This window comes from Uloborus diversus, chromosome 6 (genome assembly GCF_026930045.1).
Source record: "Uloborus diversus isolate 005 chromosome 6, Udiv.v.3.1, whole genome shotgun sequence".
NCBI classification, from domain to species: domain Eukaryota; kingdom Metazoa; phylum Arthropoda; class Arachnida; order Araneae; family Uloboridae; genus Uloborus; species Uloborus diversus.
In genome coordinates, this window is record NC_072736.1 from 49,961,592 (window position 1) to 49,988,073 (window position 26,482).

A 26,482-nucleotide genomic window follows, 5' to 3' on the forward strand; every position below is an offset into this window, starting at 1 on the left:
AATACCCTACGGAGGGGGGTTAGCTTTCATCATTGTTTAAAGCGAGGTGCAGAGCCAGAAAGGTTGAGAACCCCTGGCTTTGATACATTAGGAACTATAGAACCATAGTACCGTAAATCGAAAATTTTACAAGTTTTATTAAGCATAAATTTCGGTTCCGCTTTAGTTCCTCTATTAATTGTACCAACTGAGCAGAAAAATACTAAAATATAGATGAAAATGGGGTAATGACGCTGAGCGGGTAATCCCGCTCACTCTAATTTCTCTAAATAGCATTAAATTAAAAACTCGCTATTGATATCGATAAGCTAGGCAGCAGGAGCCGTACTGATTTTGAGGTAAAGTAATTAGAGTCACATGATCTGTGATCTGTCAATATATATATGTGTATATATATATATATATATATATATATATATATATATATATATATATATATATATATATATATATATATATATATATATATATATATATATATATATATAACAGGAGGGACAAAAACACATTTCACGCTTTGACCACTTATTTTTCCAATTTTTTCCAATATGTATTTCAAATCCTTCGTTTGAAATACATATGGTCTACGACTTCATTTTTGTTACCTTTTTCAAATTAGCAGTAGTATATTGTCCAACCATTTACAGATAAAAATGTTTTGAATTGACCTGGTTTAAAAGTAAATCAGGCATTAAAAAATCAGATTCGTTCAATTCATTCAAAAAAATTCATTCATTTGATTACTCATTCAAAAATTCTAACTAAATTCATTTATTCGATATTTCAACTTTATGCCAAGATTTAGCCTGTACTATAAAAATTGTGTGATGATTAAGCACTTTATTACAATAATATTGTTTTGTTACTGGTGCGTTTTCACTACGGCCGAATGGTAAAAACATGGATTGAATTGATTTTGAAGTAAAAGGGGTTTTGGCAGCGTTTTTATTTGTTTTTGACCTATTGAAAGAAATTCGCTCCAAATCGTTTTGTAGTGTGATAGTATTGACAAAGTAAAGTATCAAAAGAGGGGATAAAAGAAGCACCTTAAAAAATTAATGGATTGTTTACTTGCCTTTGATACCAAATTCTTCATATGCAACGTGCCCTGTATAATAGGAATACCTGTGGATGTAGAGATTCTTGACGGACCCTATATTGTCGCCTCAGAGCAACAGCAGAATATCTTACTTTCTTTTTTTTTTTAACTTTGATGTGTCTTATTGTTGCTTTGACGATTCGGTATTATTTTACGATTATACAAGATTTGGAATATTGAATTGTTCTGAAAATAGAACACGTTGAAACGGAAAAAAGACCTTCTGCCAGATTTATCTCATGAATCTGTTATGGAAAATGATTTTTTTTTCTTTGTTGCAAAAAAAAAAAATGCGTGAAAATCATCATTTTGAACTTCCATAAAAAGTTTTTTCGTCATCAAGACTTTTATTTTATATTTTGTTTATTTATCTACTGTCTAATTTATACAACAAGAATGTAATCGATAGGGTTTTTTAGTTTTGGAGTAAAACGTAAAAATAATGTGTCAAGAGAAAATCGAAAAACTAATGGTGAAAAAAATCTCTCTGGCAGACAGATTTCTTATGGTGGTTAAGTTTATTCCTTATTTCAAAAAAAAAAAAAAAAAAATTCTATATGTGCGTTCTCAACCTCAGTTCTGAATGCATATTGCATAATACTTGATATTGCATCCTAATCCTATCATCCTAAATATAAGCAAAATGAAATTTGTAGTGCTGCCATCTATATTCGATTCTAAAAGCTATAACAAAATCGAAATCATTTTCGGACAATTCTCAATTTTTACGATTTGTAAATCACTTTTTGCATACGTTCCCGTAAGCAAAAAGTGATTCATAAAAAAATTTCTTCTTAAAAAAACTTCGTAAAACTCATCCCCAATGTTGCTCTCATTTTAATTAGCCTACTTTAAATCAAAATAGTGTCAACTTACTTAAATTTTAATTTCCTTAAAACTATTACTATTTTAAGGATCTCCCATATATTAACAAACTGGATTTTACGTATTTCCTAATGCATTTTTTTATACAATTTTCGAAAACAGTTGTGTAATTTTGTATAAATTGCTTTATACTGAACGCTCATTAGCATTCCTGTAGTGATTTTTGCGAAAGGTAAAAGAATTTTCCCAGACAAAGTCGAGGAATTTTCTTTTCCTTTAAATAACAACCAGAAAAGTGATACAATACATAAAACAAGATTTTATCATCAATGATTATTTCTCCTTTTTTTTCTCTCCATTTTTTTTCTCTGTCACAGTTAGTTTCCACTTAAGAAAAAAAAAGTAGTTTATTTTAGAATATTTTTTCTTCTTATTGATCTTCTTAAAACGCAGTTCTCATCAACAAAAGGGATCAATCTGCAAAAAGTAAAAATCTATTGTTAAATCTTGACAAAAAATGTTAAAAAAAAGAAATTTATTTTCTGCATGAAAATGAAAGAATCGATTTAACTTAAAAAACAATAACCAACAAGATAAATAACATATTCTGCTGGAAGGGAATATTGATTATCTAACTGTAAACAGAAAAACTCAAATTCCTTTTTGAAATTTTCAAGTGACTCAGCAACTATAATTAACATAGAATTTGCTGTACGGAAAGACGGAAACATTTGTTCAACATGATTTTTGAATACTTTCTTGTGAAAAAAAAATTAACTGAACGGATATTTTTGTTTTACGATTCGAGTTAAGGTATTTTACTTGTGTTACTATTTATCCCCTTGTACCTCGCAAAATAAAATGTACCTTTAACCAACAATGTAAACGTATTATAATTCCAAATGATTACTTTATTTAAGCCTAGTGATACCCGCACGGCTTTGCCTGAAGTAGAAAAATTAAACGGTCATTTGGTTCGGCTGTGTATTTGCAAATAATGAATGATGAATTTCTCGCCAATTTGCTATGTTAATTTGCTCACCCACGTTATAGTAATTTGCTCGTCCATGTATGGTAATTTATTCGTCCATCTTATGATAATTTGCTCGATTAAATGTTCTTAAAATTAGAATAGAAAAAGAACAAAATCGAATTTTTGAAAAATCGCTTCGAGGTGCTCCCCCTTATGCTGCGAACTAATGTTGTGCAAAATTTTATGAAACTTGGCCGAACGGTTTAGGCACCATGCGCGTAACAGACGGATATCCAGAAATCCAGAGATCCAGACTTTTGGCTTTATTATTAGTAAAGATAAAGACAATTCCTCGATATTATACTAGTTATTAATTGCTAATTCGTATGCATTAAACGGTCACAAAAAATAAATGGAAGACTCTGAAAAAAATCATAACTGCACGTTTCCCTTTATAAAAACAAGATTTAAAACTGTTCGTGTGCCGGCCGTTTCAAAATTGCCTAAGATTCGTCATACACGCTTTAATCCTCTTAAAAATTGATACTTAGAGACATTCATGCGTGACAAATTACACAGACCAGATGCGATGAAAAAAATAAAAGAGAAGTAATGAATGGATTTTATGCACTTTTTGGTGCTGATTTCTGTAAAAATATTTAAAAATTCTGTCACGTCAGGATTTTTAGTAAATGTTTTTAATATTTTTGCTGAACTCTTCCATCAAAAAGTATTTTTTAAAACAATTTATCTGGCAAAAGTGGGGTTTTTTTCGTTTAAATGTATAGAAAAACTCATATTCTTGGTGATACATCCTGATTCTTTAACAATCAGTTATTTTTATTGGTGTAAATGCAAGAAAAGAGATAAAAAAGGACAAATTTTTCTCATCCGCGGAGTAAAAAAATTACTATATCTCAGGAATAATTTTTTTTCAAAATTATAATAATAATAATAATAATAAAAATAATAATAAAACAAATAAAACTGTTTGGGAATACAGAATATTGATGCATATTGCTTACTAAATTTCATCAAGATCAAAATAGTACGGCACGAAAATTTCAGAAAATTTGTTGGTTTCACATGGAATATCCGTGTAGCCAGATGTTCACAAACCTCGTCTGAGAGAGAGAGAAATACTCTAAATTCTCTTCTAAGCCCTTTCTCTAACTTTTTATATCAAAATATGTTGACAGACTTTTTTTTTTTTTTTTTTTTACGTTTTGAAATTTGTTTAAGCAATCTACAGGGTCATTTCATACAAAATCAACAAATTTTCTAAAGTTCTCTCCCCGTATTATTTTTTATCTTGATGAAATTTAGTAGGCAATCAGTAGGTTAAGTAGGTTTCAGCAAAATTTAAAATCAATTTACAAAAAATTCTGACATGATGGAAAATATGGAGATTATTTTCGAAATAAGCACACAAAACAATATGAAGAATAGCAAAACCTTATTTTGTATTTTTCAAAAAGTTTAATTTCGCAGGTTTGTGTTATCTGTTCCAGGAAAGTTTGTTTCGGTCCGGCCGCTTCGCTTTTTTTTTCCAGAGTTGGAATTAAAAGTGTTCGTACAATCAGGAATCGACTGTAACTTATACTTGAAAACTATTATTATCGGGGGGCACGGCAGTGCCCCCGCCAAGTCGAGCGCGAAGCAAACACTGCCGTACCATCCTTTACTGGAACCATTTCGCCGTATTTTCAGGCCCCTATTTGAGAACCTCTGGATGAGACCAGAACGCAGAAATTTTCGTCATCCAATAAGCTATAATCACATATTTAAAATCCAAAAATTCAAGTCTGTAGGTCATTTAGTTCCGAAGTTAAGCGAAAGCAAAGTTTCGCATTTATGACACTCACTCACTCCCTCATGATCATCAAAATAGAAGTAGTACTTCCCATAAACTCAGAGAGGTGAAATTTGGTACAGAGTTAGGGTTTAATGGCCACATAAAGGGAAAACTATAAAAACTAGGGTAATCGAAGATCTGGAGTGACCCTGATTAGAAAACACAAGAGCCCAACCAAACTATTAGAGATCGACATACCGCCTTTACAAAAAATATTCAACTTGGTGGGCCGCCTTGTTTGATGTCAAAAATCGAAAGACTGAAGTATTTAATGAAAAACCCTCAGCTGATCTCACCAGGAAACATCACGAGTTCAGTAATCATGAAAAAAGTTAAAAATGGTCGCATTCGAAAGAGTATCTTTAGAAAAAAATTTGACCCAAATATTGTGTGCCCTCGTCCTTTTGTTTTTGAGATATGGGGGGTCAAAGTCTGTCGAAATCTTACGAAAATTCGCCAAATTTAAAGACTTGGCAAAAAATGAAAAATACCACGTGATTTCATCGCCTGCGTCTAGCAAGACTCATTTCCATTTCTGGTCGTCTGCAAAGCGCGTAAACGATGTTTCGAATTAACCTTTTACTTGTGTGATTAAAATTAAAAAGTAACTATGAAGCCTGTGAAATGGAAACTAGAGAGTTTTATCCAGAGGAGCTAAAACTTTATAACGAAATTGAACGTAGGATTTAACTTTGTAATCGTGATAATAATGCATTTCAGAATTTAAGTGCATTTCAAGTGTGTTTTACTTAACTAATTTAAGTTTGTACTCTTGTAATGAAGTGTGTTGTAAGTAATTAATAATTATGTACGAGAATTAATATGAATAAGTAAGCATGCTTATTAAAGCTTATATATTGAAAATAAAATGGATAGTTTTTGATGTTGAAAGAACATGATCATGGATTGTAGTATCCCAGCTCTTATTTATTTTTTCAAAAGTTATTATCATTCATGAAGTTTTATTGTCTGACCATTGCTAGCGAAAATGTTTAATTTAAAATCGAAAAAATTAATAATTAAAAAAAAGAAAACAACGGATAGTAAATGTCAAAAATTTGCACAGCAAAACTAACGATGTCGGAAATTACTTCATAACAGATTCTTATCAAAAATTTTATAGTCGACTTTCATTATGACAACCCCTGTAGTTCGAAAAAGTCTGTCACTGCAACTGAAAGTCGCTATAACGTAAATGCACATCATATTGCATGTTATTTAGTCATTTTTAAAAATACTGAAGTCACTTTTACCAACTATGTTTCACGTTAAAAGGGAATTCAAATACGAGCAAAACAAAAATTAATACAGTTTTTTTTTTTTTTTTGACTTGTTAGAGGGTTTACACATAACTTGATAACGATACACATAACGAAAAACACACTGGAAATAACTGACAGAAATCGTTTTTTTTTAATTTGAGAACAGGGTTTGAAATCTTTAAAAATGTCGTTTTCTTCGTATTTAGATACTGTTGAAGACTTCAGATTTACGACTTTTCAAAAAAAAAAAAAAAAAAGACTTTAAAGTGTGTTTACCGTTTCTCTACGGTTATCATATTTTTTTCAAAACAGTTTCATCATCGAAAAAACTCTTTCAGTGGAAATATTTCACCCGCAGAAGCATAAAAGTTTTAAACATCAGTTTTTTAACAGTCTTAAGAATAACAAAAAATTCCATTGTTTTTACAATAAAATAAAACAAATATTTCGGGCTGTGGCGTTTTCCCCTATACAGTTGCACGTTAATATCCCGGAACACAAGCCCCTAAAAATTTCAATGCCGCAGTCTGTGCCACGACACCCCGCGCCATGGTAGTCACCCCGAGTAAAGAATTAATGGGGCATTCCAAGGTATTTTTGACATTTATGTAGAGTCCGTAACGTGACCTTTTTTGCCATAACTTTTTAATTTACAGTTTGATTAGCATATTATTTTATTTTGATCTTTTCCTACCAACACACCAGCTCAAATTAAAATTATTTGCAAATCAAACGGTAAATTAAAAAGTTATGGCAAAAAAAGGTCACGTTACGGACTCTACATAATGTCAAAAATACCTTGGAATGTCCCTAATGCGATATTTCTCACGCGCTTTGGTGGTGACCAAATATGGAAGTGAAATGTCTTGTCAGATGCAGATGTTGAATTCGCGCCGTACCTTCCATTTCTGAACAAAACTCGCTAAATTTGGCGACTTTACTAAAAATTTCGGCAATTTTTAAGACATCATATTTCGATAACGTGGTCACGAGGGCACGTAGTTTCAGTGCCATAAACATGTTTTCCAACGCTCTTTCGAATGCCACAAATTTGGAATTTTTTTGAATTTCCTTGATCGTGATGTTTCCTGGTCAGCTGTATTAGAGATATGGTAATGCTCCCTTCTACTATTGGTACATAAAAAATCGATTGTCATTGCAAAAGTCCAGCGTAGTGGGACACATCTTCTAATTTAATCTAGCCTAACTTTAGTCTACTCGAAAATTACACAAATTAAATGTTTCTACAAAAAGAAGTGAAATCCCACCAAAAACATTCTGTAAAAAACTAGCCAAGTCTCGATGGAGCTGCTTGTTTATCTCTAAAAAGTAATGAAATCTAGACAAAGTCATGACAAGTCTAAGGTTCCTTACTGCGATTTCTTTATTATTATAGTTAATGTTGTGTGACTTTGCCGTTAAAGGGTACACAAGGGTACAAAACCAGGTGCTCCAGGACACCATTGCGCCAATCTGTCGCCAGAACCGCTACCCATTGACGATGGAAAATTGCCACTTGGAAAACGTGTTAACAAAATTGACTTGTACCCACTAACGTATAAAGAATGTGTAACGGCCAAGTCACACAATATTAACTATAATAATAAAGAAATCGCAATAAGGAACCTTCGACTTGTCATGACTTTGTCTAGATTTCAATACTTTTTTAGAGATAAACAAGCAGCTCCATCGAGACTTGGCTAGTTTTTTACAGAATGTTTTTGGTGGGATTTATTTTACCAGAAAGTTTTATTTTACCTTAAATCAACCAATCTCATTCCGTTAAAAATTAGCTGCAGTTATTTTATTTTTCTTTAGAATGGATCCCACCCTTCGTTTTAAACTATTTTTATTATTTTATTGAGAAGTTGGTTTTACATGGAATCAAAAGCTTTTGTTAATATAGAACTCCAATTACCGAACTTCGACTTTTTGCGTCACTGATTATCCGCATCCCAATTCCAGAAAAGAAATTAAGACATCATGTTGTGATTCACGAAGTAATGATTGGTCTACGCATTATTCCCTCCGCAAAACTAATCTAACACTTTACTACTTTGACAGATATTATACAACAAGCAATGACTTTTATTTCAAATGCGGTACGTACAATGTGTCCAAGAAAGGACTCCCTGATTTCAAAATTAAATATCTCGAACACAAAGGCCGATATTAAAATAAGATAAACGGTTGTTTTTTGTGAAACCCATAAAAATCATTTACAGAAACTTGGAAATTAGAAACAAAAATTTCCAACAGGGGCGCTGCACGCTGTAATTGAGATAAGATTCCCCACAAATAACGATGGGAAGGGGTTAGGCACTTCAGCAGTAGTTTTGCCTCTCAGTTTGTACAGAATCATGAAAGTTAGTATCGAAAATTGCCAACAGGGGGCACTGTACGCTGTCATTGCAAATGAAGTCCCCATAAATAGTGCTGCGAAGGATTGGACGATAATGTCTAATGTAAGTTGAACCTCTGAGAAGCAAAACTACTGCTGAAGCGCCTAACATCTTCCCATCGTTATTTGTGGGGAATTTTATTGCAATTACAGCGTACAGCGCCCCCTGTTGGCAATTTTCGTTACTAATTTTCATGTTTCTGTACATGATTTTTATAGGTTTCACGATAAACATACCGTTTATTTTTTTTCCAATATCGTGTATTTGTTTTTCGAGATATTTAATTTTGAAATCAGGGAGTCCTTTCCTGGACACCTAGTACATACCGGCACATGTAGATACGTTTGCCAGGTAAAAGCGTCGCCATATCATTTGATTAATTAAAAACTCTTTTAAAATAATTTTTTAGCTACTCTACAACCTTAATAAAAACACTGCTTCAAAAGAATGAAAATTTTGGATTAAGGTTAAGTACTCCACAGCCTTCATTTAATAGTATATTTTAGTTCAACATGTTTTTACTCCATTCTTTTCCTTAAATACCTCAATATACACTAGGGGTGCGACATCGATGTCGATGTTTTAAAAACATCGATGTTTTTGTTAAAACATCGATATTTTGGACAAAACATCGATGTTTTTTAAAAACGATGTCTTATTTTCGATGTTTTTGGACCACCGATGTTTTTTCGATGCTGATGTTTTTGCACTTTAATTGAAAATTATCATAAAATTTGCTCCAATTTTCTCTTTAGGCAATTAAGTTTACTTATGGAGTTGCCAAAAAAAAATCATTTTTTGCACCCATTTTATAAGATCAATTTTTCTGTGTAAATGCTGATTTTTGGGAAGATCACTACAAGATAGTAGAAGATTAACCACAGAGTGAGGAAGAGGTCAGAGCTATTTGATGAACCTGACACTGGTAGTCTGGTGTCAGAACTTGCAGTCTATTTCAAAGCTCCAGTTCTTAAACTAAAGGAAAATCCTATACGTTACTACGGTGAAAATTATAACTTTAAAAATTCAGAGCTGGTAAAAGTCAACTTCTGTTCCATCGGAAAGAGATGTTTCTCTGACTGATGGGATAGTCTGCGAAAGAGAAATGCGCTTCTGGGGGACAAAGTCAAGTAACTTCTTTTTCTCTAAACTGTCAACACCAATATTCGGGGTTATTTATCGACTTCCCCCAACAAGTCGTCCCTCTATTACTTACAATTTGTGTGTTAATTATTAACTAACAGTACAACACATATTTCTTGCTCTTAAAAATAATTGTTAGAATTAATTTTGTATTTTTAAAATAACTAGCACAACTTTTTCTCATCATTCAACTGACGGGTAAGTGCTATGATACATTTTTTCTTAGATTCTTTTTTGATATAAATTTACTGTTAGCTTCATTCAGTTTGAAAATATTTCTTTATTACTATAACTAGTTTGTATTAATCGGTGCTTGTCTTATTGTCCATTTTTTTCCTACTATAATACCAAGATATTGCGAAATTATTCTTATTAAATTATATTCATGATTTGATGTTCAGTATTTTCAATATATTCCTCGGGCACGTATTCTTTTGTACTGCTTAACTTAGTGTAGTACTATATTCAAAACTGTATGTTATACATTGTTAAAAAGATCGATGTTTTAAAACATCGATGTTTAGAAACATCGATGTTTGGAAACATCGATGTTTTTTGGTCGATGTATCAATACTATCGATGTTTTAATTTCTAACATCGATGTTTTGCTATCGATGTCGCACCTCTAATATACATAAACAATCATATGTTATACAGAAAATTCTTAATAATTCAATTTTTTGTCATAAGAAAGTTATAATATCGTACGTTTTGTTTTATTCTGATAATGTTTTCTCATTACAGAACGATTGGAAATTTATCGGAGCACGCTTTATTTGTCAGACTCATCGTTTAGAGGGTGTCAGGGTAGTCAATAAATCTCCCCCCTCCTCTGTCTACATACTTTATTGTTGCATATAAGCAGACGTGGTTTTGTTGTTTCCCGATAAAACTTGCAATGACTTTTCACCCTTCCCCTTCCCACTTTCCGAAAATTTCGAAATAAAGGGCTTGTTCACTGCTTTCATGAAAATACGAAAGTACTTTCATTAACCCATTCTTTGCCCCGGCCGATACAGGATCGGCCGCGCAGTTTGTGTTAATACCCCGGCCGATTCAGGCTCGTCGCAAGAAAATGGTTCCTAACTGCCCTCGACGATCCCGTGTCGTCACGGCGTTTCTAGCAGTTTTTGCTTCGGCCGAATATGTGTCGGCGATCCTTCCAGGGGCAGAACCCTGTAATTGCGCTTCTCTGTTGGGTTCTGGAGCTTTTAGGGGAGCGGTAATCAAGCTCTGTTCTGAGACAAAAGGGATGTAATTTATAGTATTTCACGGAACTTGTTGTAATTTATTTTATTTTACTAAGATATTAACTTTTCAAGTACTCTTTGATGGGACACGTATAATGCTTCAAATAATCAGGCATTATATTTTTATCTTTTCGTGGAAGCTTTGTTTCTTAGCGTTCTGGCATTTGAACTCCCTGATGAACAAGTGTGAAAATATTCCCTTACATATTTATCAATATTTCTATGCCTGAATAAAGCAAATAAACAGAAATATGTTTTTCCTGTTATCAAAAATCCACCTTCTTACGCAAGTATCCTTCCCTAAATTGTTCATAATCCTCAAATTTTATAATTTATTTTACGCAATATTATTTTTTAAAATTATCTTATATATCTTAATTTTGTACGAGTATGTTTTTTTTATTATAATGTGTTTACTACGCTTTTTATTTTTTTGTATACTATTATTATTATTTATTACTTATTTATTTTTAAATCATGATATTTTAAAACGCAAATTATATCTTTTTATATACGCGGCACCCTTTGATGGATTTTTAGTGATACGGTTTTGAATATTTTTTATTTCACGAAAAAAAAAATGACGACCGCATTGACTATACGTAAAAGTTGACTATGTAAAACATAAAATAGATACGACAGTACGAATAAAATGATAATATCTTGAGTTCTTTTGTTGTACGCTTTACTCATGAGAAACGAAACATTCCTTATCTCCCATTCTTTTTCAAATTTTACTTATTATCTTAAAATAGCTCCAATGTTTTAATTGTACCTTCTTTTATGAGATTTTAAAAATATAAATTAAATATTTGGTTTCTTTTCAATAATCAAATTGCCATAATTAGTAAATAATCATATGAAACTAAATAACATTTATCCAAGTATGTTAAAAAAAAAAGATTTAAAATCCGACTCGATTTCAAGCAAGATCTTTTTTTTTCCTTCTGAAGACATGTTTCGTCATATAAGCATAAAAGCTTGCTTTGAAATTCCTTTCTGAGCTAAACTGTTTTGTTGTAAGAAAATAATGTGGAAGGGTTGACCACAAAACACTAAAACCTTCTGACCATTCTTTGAATGGAACTAACTTGCTCGGATGTTTGCAAAGAGGGTCCTTGGAGAATAAAGACCTCCCAGTCGGTCTAGTTATTCCTCTCTCAGCTGGGGGCTTTTAGTTGCATGCACAAAAGTATCCTAGGGAAATAGGGGATTAGCCGCAAGTTTTGATCTTTTGTAATCATTTATCTTTAAAATACTTCCCACGCTTGAGCAACTGATATCTGGGCATTCAGAAGGGATTTAAAAGTCACCTGAATTACGATAAAAGTCGACCATAGTCCTGCCATCAAAGGGATGTCTCTGTGTTTATTGGTCGTTTTGAAGTGTCACAATATATCAAAAGGCACCGAAGAATACTTTTTATCCTCTTAGAATATCATTCCCACACTTAAAGCGTTTTTGTCCATTCACTTCGCTTGCTCACACGTTGGATCGATCAGTCAATTGTTTGAAGAATGTTTTGTTGAGGCCTTTTGAAAGATAGATCATCTTACGTTTAACAGTAAAAGAAAAAAAAAAGATATACTGAGATAAAAGCAAAAAGAAAAATAAATGGATAAAATAATTAGTGTCATGAAAATAATTTCTTTTCGTCCAATCCTCTATTGTTTCTTATTTTCCTGTTATGTACTGCGTAAATGTATGAATATTTCAGCACATATTAGCAACCTTGTATTTTATTGCACTATATAATTCAGTGCTTAAAAACAAATAAAGCGAAGCGATTTTCGAATGCAAGCTGAACAGCAAAAACAACATTAAAATACCGATAGCAAAATGGGGAGAAAAGTGTTATTACAACGTAGCAAAAAGCAACTCCGTTTCGTTATCTGCGGCATGCGCGTTAAGGGTTTTCGGGCTGGTCATTGAATGGGTTAAAGAAGCATCAAGATTGCACTTATAAAAGTGGACTGATGTATAATATATTCACAGCAAATAATAATAATGAAATCAAGATGCATTACTGATTTTTAAAACCACTCTTAGTTCAATACATTTTTATTCAATGCTTTCGCTAAATAACAATAACCAAACCCTGTGGCACGACAGCCCGTGAGGACTAAGGCCTAGTGTGCCCAACTCAATTTTCCTGTCAAGGGGCTTTGGGGTGCAAGGCAAATGTTCCGGTTAGGTGGCCAGCCTAACGCGGAACCCCCAGGGTTTGTTTGGTTCCCAAGTACGCCTGGTACCCACTGAAAAGATGAACGGCTGAGTCAACCATGCCCAACCCGAGAATAGAACCCGGGTCTGGACTTGTTGAATAATTTGAACACTTGATTTTCATTTCGTTCTTATGATTAACTGTTTTTTCTTTTCTGTCATTGTTTGCTTGTATTTCCCCCCTTGGTTTTGTCTCAGTATGGCGCGTGGGAGCGCAAAGCGCTACATTGAGCCACTGGGCTTCCAAATAACATAGTATATTGGTTAAATCTGTGAAAATCCTTACGCCCGAGATGTATGTCGCACCCCTGTATTTCCTATAGTTATACACCAGAAATAAATTAGGAATTTCAAATGCAATTTTGAATACTTAAGTAACGAAAAGGAATCTCTTTTCTATCAGAATGATAACCAATTTTTCAACATTTTTTCAATTATTAAGGCGTAGGTGTCTCTGTTAGAGTTTTCTCTCATCTCCCCAGGGGGCGCTCCCTACAAGTTGGGAATCGCTGATTAAAATTTTATATATAATTCACTTACCTCCAAAATAAGTAGATCGTTGAATAGGAAATGACTCCGAATGCTTAGGACAATGTCTAGGACGAATGCAATCTCCTTCAGGTCCTATGACATAACCAGGCTTACAGAAACAGCCTTCCACACATAAAGCAATGCATGGCCGGGCCTTGTCATCATAATTCCAACAGTTATCTGGACAAGCACTGCCACATGTTGAGAAATATTCATTTTTCTCAGGGCAGCGTCGATCATCTGAAAGTTAAAGCCTTAAAATTAAGAAAAGAGAATGCTTATTACGATAAATGTTATTTCAAATTTAATCTCACCAAATGAGAATTTCGGTTTAAAGTTAACAGGATTTTAGAAGGTAGTTCAAATAAGAGTAAGGTCTGTAACTGTGTAACACAAACTGCAAAATTAAATTTTTGTCCCCAATCGACTTTAATACTTTTTTTTTTTTTAAGCATCGAAAATATCCCCGTTTACCACGGACGTTTAATATACGGCTTGCAAAAGTAAGTAGAAAAAAAAAAATATATATATATATATATATATATATATATATATATATATATATATATATATATATATATATATATATATATATATATATATATATATATATATATATATATATATATATATATATATATATTAAGAAAAAATATTTTGAAAAAATATGACACCGTATAATAAAAAAGACATGAAAATGTTTTATCAAATGCTTCTAGTAGGAGAATGTAGGGCAAAGTGAAATAGTGGGGCAGAGCGAAACGGTGAAATATTTACTCCGCTTTTAGCGCCACATATCTGGTAGTTAGTATTTTAACTATGTAGTAATACATGTAGTCTATTCCAGTCATGAAAAAGCTACCTCTGAAGATCACACCATATTATAACATAAGCAATTTCAAAAATTTATACTCATATTGTAATATTTTGCTGTAAATCAAAAATTATTTGGCCCATTATCAAATGATGAAGTTTTTGTTACTAACATTTAAAATATTAGTTGAGACCGACTTGTATTTGGTACAGTATTTATTAAATTAATATTAAGATTATTTATACATTATTATTATTATTATTTTACAATTAGTCAAGTGCATGCAGTTCAACGTGAAATTGCTCATTCCCGTTTACTCATTCATTCATTCACTCACTAACTCACTGACGTAATCATTTAGTGATTAATTTATCTACATTCCTTCATTTAACAATTCACTTATTTATTCATTTACTAGTAAAAATACCCGGCGTCGCCTGGGTCAGTAATAATTGTGAGAAACAATCGCTACTTTCTTTCGTTTTCTGTTTTAACTGAAAGAACTGAAAACACAATGCTTTGACGTGAATAAAAATCGAGCTTCTTCCTTACAGATAAAAATAAAATAGCAATAAGTATAAAGAACCAACGAATATTCATTTAGAAACGAAAGCACGAATTTAAGCATATAAAAATTTGAAGAATTTCCAAAATATGAACTAACAAAAACAAAGATCACTGAAAAAAACCGTGCGCTTTATTTAGTTAAATTGTACACACTCAAAAGAAAAAGAAAAAAGCTTTCTACTATGTTTCTTTAAGGATGCAAAAAGTAGAGTTTCCAAATGTTTAAACGACTTTAAACTCATGTCTGCTCCGGAGAAGCCTTGATTCAAAATTTTCATTATGATTACTTTTATTATTGCTGTTGTTAGGCAACGAATTTTTGTAACAATGGGTTTTATATTCGCAACTTCAAAGCTCGAATACGCTGCCTTGCGGTGATTAACCATACTAAAGAAAAAGGTAAAACATTCCATTCCACGAGTTTTCTTTGGGGTAAATTTCCGGCTTCAAGCAGTTTGTGGTGTAATGTAATTTCAGAAGAATAAAAAAGAAATACGAAAAAAAAGAAGCACAAATACGATGAAAAAGTACTGTCATTCACTAAACGTCAAAGCAAGTTATAAGTTATGGCATTTGTTTGTTTCACCTTTTTTCATCCGCCATTAGACAGTGGCTGCCGCGCCCCTTATAATTTATTGGAGTTGCGAATTTAATTATTTAATGGGGAAATGATATGAAATTTATTGTTTTCCACCATAACTTTTTACAACTAAGTTTTTAAGGAATAAATTACAGCCTAAGTTGCTCCCTCAATATGTATCTATCTATGGTGAAAAATGGTTAAAATCCGTCCAGTAGTTTTGAAGTTTACCCCGGACATCCGGACAGAGATTAGCCCTTTATGTATAAAGATTCATTCACTTGTTTTCTTATTCATTCACTTTTATTTACTTATTGATTTTTCCCCATTTATAAATTTATTTATTTATTATTTTTTCTTTTCGATACCTTTCCATTTATTCATTCACTAGCTACGTTTCCCGGCTTTGTCCGGTCCACCTTGAAAATAAAAATTGTGTCAAGTGACGTATATTCAACAATCAGGCGTAAAAAATAAGTTAAAAAAAACATCATGATTTCCTTTCTAAACAATGACGACAGATATTAAAATACTTTTAAGAAATTAAATCCAGAAAGATGGATTTAAAATGCATAACCATGGAAACACAAAATAAAATAAGTTTAAGGAATTAAAATGCGAAAGAAAATGGTTCACAATTTGAATGGAATCGAGATTTCTGAAACTTGATTTAAAAAGGCTTGTAACTTTTTTTCCTTTCGAGATAAAAGCTTATTTTTACGACCATAGGTCGAGTTAATTCTGGAGTAAAAAAGGTCGCTTTTTCCAATGGCGTCAAAAAGAAAGCTGTGGGACAACTCCTTCATCTTTTATTGATTTATTTAATGAAGAAAGTAGTACCTAAATTTCAGCTAAGCCTAAAAAAATTCGAGCTAAAAACGCAAATAACTCCCGCTGTGATAAAGTTAGAGCATTGAAACAAATAGCATAAAACGCGGAAAATTCTACCCTTTCGAACGATATGTAATATTAATATGTGAAAGTATTTTTTCACCCCCATCATCGGGAATTTATGAGAAAATCTGCCTTAAATTGGAATAAAAAAAGAACTACGCATCGAATTTTTTTCGAACTGTTCTGCAAACCTTCTCAGGACTTAAAGGAACAAACTGTGAAAATTTCAGCAAAATTGGCCGGGTAGTTCTCGAGTTTTGCGAGTTCAAACAAACAGACGCTTTTTGCAGACTTCATTTTATACTATGTAGAGATTCTTTTATTTACTCATTCATTTGATTTAAAAAAAATACAATCAGGTAGAATTTATTGGAAAAATATTTCATTTTTCACTTTTCCCCATACAAAAAAAAGTGAAATTTTGCCCCGTTTTCTAAGCCACAAATTTACTGTCTAAAATAAAAGAAAGAATTCGTTCTTCATGTACTATAATTTTCAAAAAAAAAAAAAAATCCAGTTTGTTCATTCTGAAAAAGATAAGTCATCTTAACTATTTCACTTTGCCCCACATTCCCCTACAATAAGAACAAAAAATGAATATAGAAAAGTATATTCATATGTTTTAACAACGTATTGATTGATATAAAAATAGTGTTACTCATTTTGAATATTTGTTAGTTTATGCTTTTTAACTGCTTATTCTGGTGTAATCTTGTTGAATTTGGCGTTTATTCCGCAAATGTTCACTCAAAATTATCTAAATTTTTAATAATTAACACCTTGTTGTTTTTCCCTGCCTTGTAGTATTTAGTATTAGACCTATGGGCTTGGCAAGAAATTGAACAGATATTGCCCAGTTGACATCGTTTTTGGCGGATAATTTTTGCGGCAAATTTGGCGACAGTTCGAGCATACCTTATACCAAATGGATTTTGAACTTAACATGTAATTTGAACCAAATAGATTACTCCAATGACTCTAGAACTTACTAAAATTTTGCAGTAATATCTTCCAAAATTATACAAATCTAAGAGTAAAATGGATGCTTCCGTCAGTCTTAGTTTATACGATAATGTTTTTCAGCTGTGATTTTTATCTCACTCTTTGATTGTTTTCGCAAGAGAATACGTGCTTACAATAGTAATTTTTGCGATTTGCTTAGTGGCTGTTGATATTTTAGCAATTGTTAATATTTATTTGTGAACATTTGGAATTCAAGTTTTTGTAATTTTACAAAGAATCAACTGTTTTTCACGAACACGTGGAATAAAGGTGGACTCGTAATACTATCTTTGAGATTTCCTTTTGATGCTTAGCTTTAGAAATCACGTGGTCTCTAAACCCGTATATAAAAACAGATCTAGTGTAAAATGGTTTTTTGTTTGTTAGTTTTTAAATACACTGCTTGACAATTGCTAAGGAACAAGTGATTTATGCTAATTAGTACCTCAACCACCTGGACAATGGAAAGAAATTCAAGTTCAGATGGCGTGGTAGACAAAGACTCGTTATCTGTATAAAAGACAGTGCATACACGCTCAAGATTCGTACGAAAATTCACACTGTTTGGTTTTTAACAAAAATAGTGCTGGATGTTAAAAAAGGTTTTTCTCTGAAATTCTGTTTGGTTCTTGAAATACTTAAGAGTAAAATGTCAGCAAGACGTCATTTGAGTATCTAACATCGTAGACGAGCGGTTGGACGACTGGAAGCAGGTCAAAGTGTCACCACTGTGACTGCTGCAATGGGTGTATAAAAAAGTGCCATCTCCCGATTAAAGACGGCCGCTAAAGGTGGAAACGTTTTGCAAAAGCATGCCGGGGGTCATGGTAGGAACACCACACCTTCAGAGGATCGCTATGTAGCCCTCGTGGCAAAAAGGAACAGAAATTTCACTCTTGGATAGATAGCTGCAAATCTAACAACCGCTACCGGTACGCATGCTTCTGCAAGAACCATCTCACAGCGAGTAAATAATGTCGGTTTGTATGCAAGGAAGCCCGTGCGTTGCATCCAAGTTCAACCACGCCATCGTCGGGAGAGATTACGCTGGTGTAAGGAACATATTGATGGGATCATCAAAATTGGTCTAGAGTGATATTCTCTGACGAATCTCGTTTCAGTGTGACAAGTGATTCTGGTCATCAACTACTGTGGAGAGAGCGTGGAACACGTTATGCACAAAAATTTGTTCACGAACGTGATCGGTACGGCCCAGGCGTCATGGTGTGAGCAGGCATCATGCACAATGGCAGAACACCGCTTCACATTTTTAAATAAGAAAGCGATTCGTCGCAAATGTATTGCAGATATGTTATGCTGGACCATGTTCGTCTTTTTAGGGGAGCTGTAAGTCCAGACTTTCTCTTTTCGGATGACGATACACGGCCACACTGGAGCATAGAAGCGTTAGACACATGAAAAAGTGAAAACATTCTCCGTATGCAGTGGCCTGCTTACTTTCCCGACTTAAATCCAATTGATCTTGTCTGGGAGGCTCTTGGCAGACGTGCTGCGCGAAGAACCGTCCCTCCCAAAACAGTACAAGAACTCAAATCCGCAATGAGAGAGGAGTGGGAAAACATCCCCCAAGCACCCTTCAATAATTAGTGGGGAGTATGGAAAACAGATGTGAATTGTGCATCGGTGTCCCTGGTAATCATACATTATATTAATTTATTCATGTCTCCATCATTTTGACCTAGATCATTTTTTTTATGGTTGTATGAAAATCATCTAAGTAGGATTATTTTTTTATTTTTAAGTTTTTACTTCATTGATGCAGTAATATCAGTATTATTTTGTACTTATAATAAAGGCACATCCTCCCTACTAACTATATATTTCGTTCTGTTTCTTTAATCTTTATCGATTCTTAACTGTTCTAAAAAACGTAATTGTTCCTTAGCAATTGTCAAGAAGTGTACATGAATGAAAACAAAAACAAAAAAAAAAAAAAAACGATAATCGTAGAACCAAAAGCAACATTTATCAATCGGTTTTTCATGAAATATCTTGTAGGGGCTGGCTTTTGCAGAAGCAACTGCTTTGGACGACTCTCGAGAACACATTTTTCTACGAAAGGAATCTTGAAACCATTGGTTTCTTTCGAACGCAATTCTATGACTCTATATTTTTGGTCATGCAAGTGTCTCCGAAAATTTTGTAGAGTTCTTAAACCAAGAACATAAGCCATATCGAGATCTAATATAAATAATGAACAAAAGTGAATGTAAAAGTATGTATAAATAATGAAAAAGAGATGACCTCTTCTATTTTTGTTAATTGCTCACAGTAATTTGATTTCAACAACTTTCTGTTTTTGGATATGCACGTATTTTTTTCTAAAAATCTTTTTTTTAACTGTAGAGCACCTACAACAAAGACAAGATATCATAAAAAATGACCTAATTTGCTCTACCAGGTAGTTTTAAATTAGTGGATAAAATTCTGCTATGTGTCTTTTGAGTTAAATCAAGTTCAATTTTTAAACAATAACTTGATGAGAATTCTGGCACAAATATCAATTAAATGAATAATTTGCCACCTGTGGGGAGCTGTTTCATTATTTTAAAATGGGTTCTGACATTGACCACAGAGTGCTGCCACTAATGTTTTAAGGCCGTGGCCCCTGTTGCTAGGGCTCGCGAAAGCACAGCTGCTGTATTTCTTTGCAGATTTGACCACAAAGCTGTATATTTAACTGAACAATCTACGTATAGAAAACTTCTTCTAGACCACAAAAATCAAGTCAGCTGTTGTTCAGGGTTTCTTTATTGGACGACGATGGAAAGTTACTCCACATCTCCCACCAAAACCGAGAAGGTTTTGTTACCATTCGGGGGACATGGGAGGAGTTGTCTTCAGTTGTCTAGACCACAAATATCAAAAACAGTCGGTAAAAGTTAAGCCTTGGTTATTACCAATTACTATCTGCTGAGAATCAATGTTTACCTAACCTTTTTTTAAATTTTAATATTGGACATATTATAGACTTTTGCCACCAGAAAAGTTTTTAACATATTACTCAGTTATTGGGGTTCAATATTTCGTATATATTCAACATTGGAATTTTTATCGAACCAAACAACCATGACCGCTCTTTGTAACCTATTTTCATCCATTAGAATCCACTGTTTTACGTTAACTTGACATAAAAGCTTAATGTTAGTTCCTACAAATGAGTAGTTTTTCATGTATTTATCATTCGTGTGATGTTCACAGAATAATTGGCAGAGTATCTAAATCATATTTAACTCTAACTACAAATTCAATATTAAACTATAATTTGATCTTAAAGCAGGATATATGAACCTGTGGTTCCTTTGGCTGAATCAGGGCATGCTGCAGGTGGAATGCATGTTCCATCGGGACCTCTTATGAGACCATCGTTGCAGAAGCAGCCTTCCACGCAGCAGTTCAATGGACATGGGCTGTTGTCGCAATCAGTTTCACAAACTCTTCCACAATGCTCATAATGTTCATTCCGTGGGCATTCCATCGGGTTGATTGAATGAGTGTTTGTAGGACATGGCTCTAAGTCTGAAGAAAATATTTGTATTTAATATGAGATCCTAATTTATTGTAGCTTAAAACATGGTCTGCATTTTATTAATTATGTACTTTTGCTCTTTCTAGAAAAGAATAGTCTTTTATTCCTCTTTCTCCTGATGGGAGGAAATGAGTCTTCAGGACTTACAGACGGCTCTGAGCCTGGAGAATATTATTAATGTTTATGCAAAATCGTTATTATTGAAGCTTCAAAACAGACTTTGAATCATCCCCAGAAGGTGTTTTTCCGGGCTATAATGGAAAAGCAAGCATTATTTCCCCTCCCCCCCCTCCCTTTTTTGTGAAACCAAATACGTATCTATATATAAAAATGGAATCTTTGGTTATACAGTTAAGCAATTTATAAACCCTAATTTGTGCGGATGATACCTTTAATATTAATGTTTCTTATGTGTAAATAATTAAGAGCATGAACAGATAAACATGCCGTACTGGATTTCCCATTAATAAATAAGATGGAGTGAATTGAAAAAAGAAATTTTTGAACTAATACAGAGACTGAGATTTCTTCAGAAAGAACAAACGCTGAAAAATGTTCCTGTCTGGAGCAACTTTCCAGGAGGGCGCAAGAGTAATGTCATAATTTGAATTGACCGCCATTTTTGCAACTGGCGCCAAATGTCACTATGCTTTGATATTTATGATGTTGATGTATGGTAAATTAGTTGTTGCCATGGAGCGATATACACCTGAAGAACGTGGTTTTATTGTTATTGTTTATTTGACAAATTTTAAGTCTGTTGTTTCAACGCAACGAGAATTTCGTCGTGTTCCATGTGTTCTAACAACTAAGGGGTTTACCACAAAAGAACACGAACCTTGAAGGTCTTGAAAACTAACATTGAAGAAGAAATTACCAATTTGGAGCCTCATGTTTTGCAGGCAACAATTGAAACTGCCACAAAACGAGTACAGTTATGCATCAACTTGGGAGGTAGCCATTTGAGCGATATAATATTTTCCAAGTAATGTTACCAATTTTACACTTTCAAATAAACTTTTCATGAAAACAGAGCTCTTTTTCTTTTCATTTCTAACAAAATGGCAGCCAATTCAAATTATGACATTACTTTTGCGACATCTTGTAGAAAGATGGGCAGCATCGAAAAAGAATATTTTTCATAACACTATGCTATCACTGAAAATTTTTGTCAAAAAATAAGGTGAAAAGGAAGAATAAGGAGATTCATCTGGGTATACTTATGAATATTTTGTTAATGCATTTTTTTAACACTGCATCATTGCATCAACTGATGTCAATTTGCACGTAACATTATTTAGTAGGTTTAGAAAAACACAGTACTGTGTACTGATGTGAACCTTGTAAAATATATTACGACTTAAAGTGAATTTCAAGTTAATTCTGCTTGATATGCAGCAGCGTATTCTTGACTCTGCATTAATAATAATCTTTCAAATGTAGAAACTTGAATCTTTTTTAAGCTTGAATCGTTACTAGAGATTCATCTGGGTCAGGTGTTTGTAAATAACTTTTTAATGCATTCATTTAACACTACATGATTGCATCAACTGATGTCAATTTGCACGTAACATTATTTAGTAGGTTTAGAAAAGCACAGTACTGTGTACTGATGTGCACCTTGTAAAATATATTACGACTGAAAGTGAATTTCTAGTTAATTCTGCATGATATGCAGCAGCGTGTTCTTGACTGCATTAATAATAATCATTCAAATGTAGAAACTTGAATCTTTTTTTAATCTTGAATCGTTACTAGAGATTCATCTGAGTCAGGTACTTATAAATATCTTTTCGATGCATTCTTTTAACACTACATGATATCATCAGCTGTTGTCAATGTACACGTCCAATAGGTTTAGAAAAACACAATACTGTGTACTGTCTGTATTTCACGAGAAAAGCTACCGCCGTAAAGTCTGAGCCCGTCCACTGCCACAGAAACGGACTTCGTTCATTGTCTGCGAGGGTTAGCAGGAGGGGTTTTTCGGCACCATCTCGCCACTCGTCTTCTCGCCTTTGTGCAGCAGTACGGGTTTTTCCAATATTATGCTTCCCTTGTGAAAATGAGACACGCCTCGTTGTTATAGCAACAGACAGGCCAAGACATTTCGAGGGGTGCTTTTCTCGTAATGGACGGAGAGTACATATGTGCACATTGTAAAATGTACGACTGAAAGTGCATTTTAAGTTAATTTTGCATATGCAACACCGTATTCTTGACTGGATTGATAATATTAATTCAAATGTAAAAACGTGAATCATTTCATTAAAACTTTCATTAACTCTCAACAGTCCGCACTCTCAACAGTCCGCAACTCGCACCGTTTGTTAACCATCCTTTTCTCTTCTTGGTTTTCTATCTAATCAAACGGACGATGGATGAATAAATGATATGAATGGTATAGTGAACTGTTGTCGAATTAATAATTGTTTAGCTGGTTTTGATTTAAATTGAACTTTTTCAAAATAATTTAATTCACATTCAAATTGTCAAGCAGTTTTTAAGTTTTATGCAATTGTATTACCCAATGCAGTAAAAATGTGAATTGATTAAACAACCTAATGTTGTTTTCAGCTTCACTCATGTTAAAAGGGAAAATTTTTAACATTCTGATTAGACTGCCTTTATTAACAAGAAAAATCAAGTTTAAGTTCTGAAAGTAGCCCAGAATCCCAATTTTACTGCACTCTGACTATTAAAATCGAGTATGTTCAGTTCACAGAGAGACTATTATTATTTGGAACGTGCTAAGTTGTAGATGAAAGAAACAAACATTAAGGTGTTTTGATGAGTGCTTGCCGCTATAATACATTAGTATTCAAAAGCTTCTTACCAAATAATGTACATATCCTTGTTAAGACTGTTTACTTTTATTTAACACGTAGATTTTTTTTGCATAAATGTAACTATATGACATTTATTTGGGATCGGAAATATATGTACCTTCATTGATTTTGTTTCATAGACTTGTGATTTTCTATGTTAGCCGTGCAAATCCTCATGGCCTGAAAATAAGAGCTCTTTCAAATGTAAAAATCTTTTCTGCAGATTTGTGAATTGAAAACCCAATAAGTATGCCACAATATCTGCAACGTCGTTGTATTCTTCCCTTAATCATATCGGTAAGACATATTTGATATAAATAGTTAATGAGTAATGGAAACCACAATTAGCAGGGCCCACTAAAGCGGCAGTCATTTACATTCCTAATCCTTTAGGACCATGAGCTTTGCGGTAGATAATCGATATTTTTTGCGCACAAAACAATAAAATGGCGACGTTATGACATGTATGCGAAGTTTTGTGAAAAATGGTTCAGTAGATTTTATCTGCATGGAACGTATGTGTCTACATAATCTATAAGGATTACAAAACTACAACTATTTTCAAAAATTTGACTATTTATTAAGTTATTAACATTTTCATAGCTAATGACATTAACTACATTAAACCTTCAATTTAAAACGAATCTTGAATAAAAAAGGGATCACAATATGAATGCAGGTGTAGCTTCAAAAAATAGGAATCGAAAATTCTAATTTTTTATGCAATTTTCTCCTAGGAATGCGTTTTCGTTAAAACGCAAATCTATCTGCGTGTATAAGCGCTATTTGAAAATAAGGTAAATTATTCTTCCAAACTGAATTGTATCTTATAACTTTAGTATATTGCGCTTGAAGAAAAAGATAGACTATAGTTGATTCAGTGAGAAATGATTGAAGAAGTAAACAAAGCTTGGCGATACCGTTGTCTGCTTGATGCAGGGTGTTGAAAACAGCGCCAATTATTTAAGCAAAATGTTCATGAATAGAATCGCCAAACCAACGAGTAATTCGTGAAAGTAGCAAATATTATCGCCAAACACCAACCCTCTTTGTTTACTTCCGCTAACACTTCTCCTTGGATGCAGTATAATTGTTAACAAAGAAATAGTAAATTCGACGGCGTCAGTCATGTGTTTGATGCAAACAAATTGGTACCAAGCAGACGGTGAAGACGAACACTGGGCTAAGTTTATGTTTATTGAACTTCATAGAGCATCCTCAAAAGTCACATAGAGGCAAACCTTCTGGGAAATTGTCTGTTTACTTTCGGTCTATTTGCTTATAGCTATCTTTTTCTCTCTAATTTTCATTTCGTATTCTTCACCTTATGCTGACATCTTTTTCTTTATTACACTTAAAAAATTTCAAATGATACAAAATAAAAAAGAATATTTTTCATCTATACATGTTCTGAGAACGCTAATTTTCAATCAATCAAAAAGGCAATTGATCTTATCTAAACTGTTAAATTAGTTCCAAGATCTATGGGAATGAAGAAATGACAAAAAAAAAAACTAATATTAATTACTGCTTTTTTTTTTGAAAACATGCATTCAAAGTACGTGAATACTATTATAATATATCACAATATCTTTAGCCCAAGTAATTTATAAATATTAAAAATCAATTGATTAAAGTGTTAATTTAATAAATTTAAGATTTAAGTAGATATTTATTGCTATTTGTACATTAATTTCTCTAGTAAGATGTTAAGTGTTACTATTAACATGTCGTGACCTCACAGCAACCGAAAGACATCTAATCCCAGAAGTAACAACAAAATATCCTACTGTTGTTTTCAGATGACGATGTATACGCTTAACCCGAACAGGGTATTTAAAAAAACAGAATTAAATCAAAAAACCATTAAACCAAAACATCCAATCCTTTTCGAGTTTTCACTAACCTTGGAAATCCTTATTTTTTTTTTAAACTAACACTGCTTCGCAGAAACTACTGTTTCAAATATTATAATAATACATATTTGAAAAAGTATATTGAATCAGCGATGAAAAATGCCTTTTTAGGTGTTCCTTGATTTTTGAAAAATGTTTTTTAGTTAATTTCGACCAAATTAAACTTACCTAATGAATAAGATTCCGTTGAAATGCACTCTGAATCGGATATTGTAGTAGTCTCAGGAGTCTCATTCAATGGAGAAAGGGTAGTCAAAAGAAAAAGGAGAGAATTCGCTGAAGCCAACATGTTAGAAGTTAGAAAAAAGTTATGTAAAAATTGCGAATTCGTTTCCCGACTTATGTAACAGAGTTAAATTCTAAGTCTGTTAAAATCTGAAAAGATCTGCAAATGTAGCAATGAAATGCGCATTGATATTTAAATTTTCTTTATAATTTTTATCGCTGACAAGCCGTCTGAAATTTCTTATCATCTTTAAAAAAAAGATAATGTTTATTTGGGGAAAGTATCTGATAGTTCTTTGAATGAGATGCTATTTTTGAATTCGTCTGGATTAAAGAAAGCATTTAAGCAAAATTTTCGTATACTTTTCTTAAATCTATGCTACTAAAGCCTGTGCATGTGTGTCTGTAACCATATCCCCTCCTAACTGAAAATGTCTACCAGGTCAATACTGGTGCCATTGGATGCAGGATATCTAGGGGAAATCGTTTCGCCCCGTCTCCCTCATGTAAACCTTAAACGATCGGAAATATGAAGTGATGAAT

At 32.9% G+C, this 26,482-nt stretch overlaps 1 protein-coding gene across 2 annotated transcripts; it reads right to left on the bottom strand.

Moving 5' to 3' along the window:
* Positions 1–2,223: 2,223 nt before the first annotated feature.
* On the bottom strand, positions 2,224–26,246 carry LOC129224563 (venom peptide SjAPI-like). 2 transcript variants are annotated; one of them, XM_054859040.1, is made up of 4 exons: positions 25,883–26,232; positions 20,733–20,960; positions 13,573–13,803; positions 2,224–2,401 (listed from the first exon to the last, which is right to left on the bottom strand). In XM_054859040.1, exons 1-4 carry the CDS (start codon positions 26,001–26,003, stop codon positions 2,397–2,399), a joined length of 585 nt encoding a protein of 194 aa, XP_054715015.1. In that variant the 5' UTR covers positions 26,004–26,232; the 3' UTR covers positions 2,224–2,396. The 2 variants fall into 2 exon arrangements, with proteins under 2 accessions (XP_054715015.1, XP_054715016.1); XM_054859041.1 differs by lacking the exon at positions 20,733–20,960 and having other exon boundaries at positions 25,883–26,246.
* Between the last annotated feature and the right edge of the window lie 236 nt (positions 26,247–26,482).

Bases quoted from the DNA above. Each gene is read 5' to 3' on its own strand.
- LOC129224563 (XM_054859040.1), bottom strand. From the start codon at position 26,003: ATGTTGGCTTCAGCGAATTCTCTCCTTTTTCTTTTGACTACCCTTTCT. The intron at 20,961-25,882 runs GTAAGTTTAATT...TATTTTCTTCAG, and splicing joins AACGGAATCTTATTCATTAG to ACTTAGAGCCATGTCCTACA. The intron at 13,804-20,732 runs GTTCATATATCC...TTTAACTTTCAG, and splicing joins TTCAGCCAAAGGAACCACAG to ATGATCGACGCTGCCCTGAG.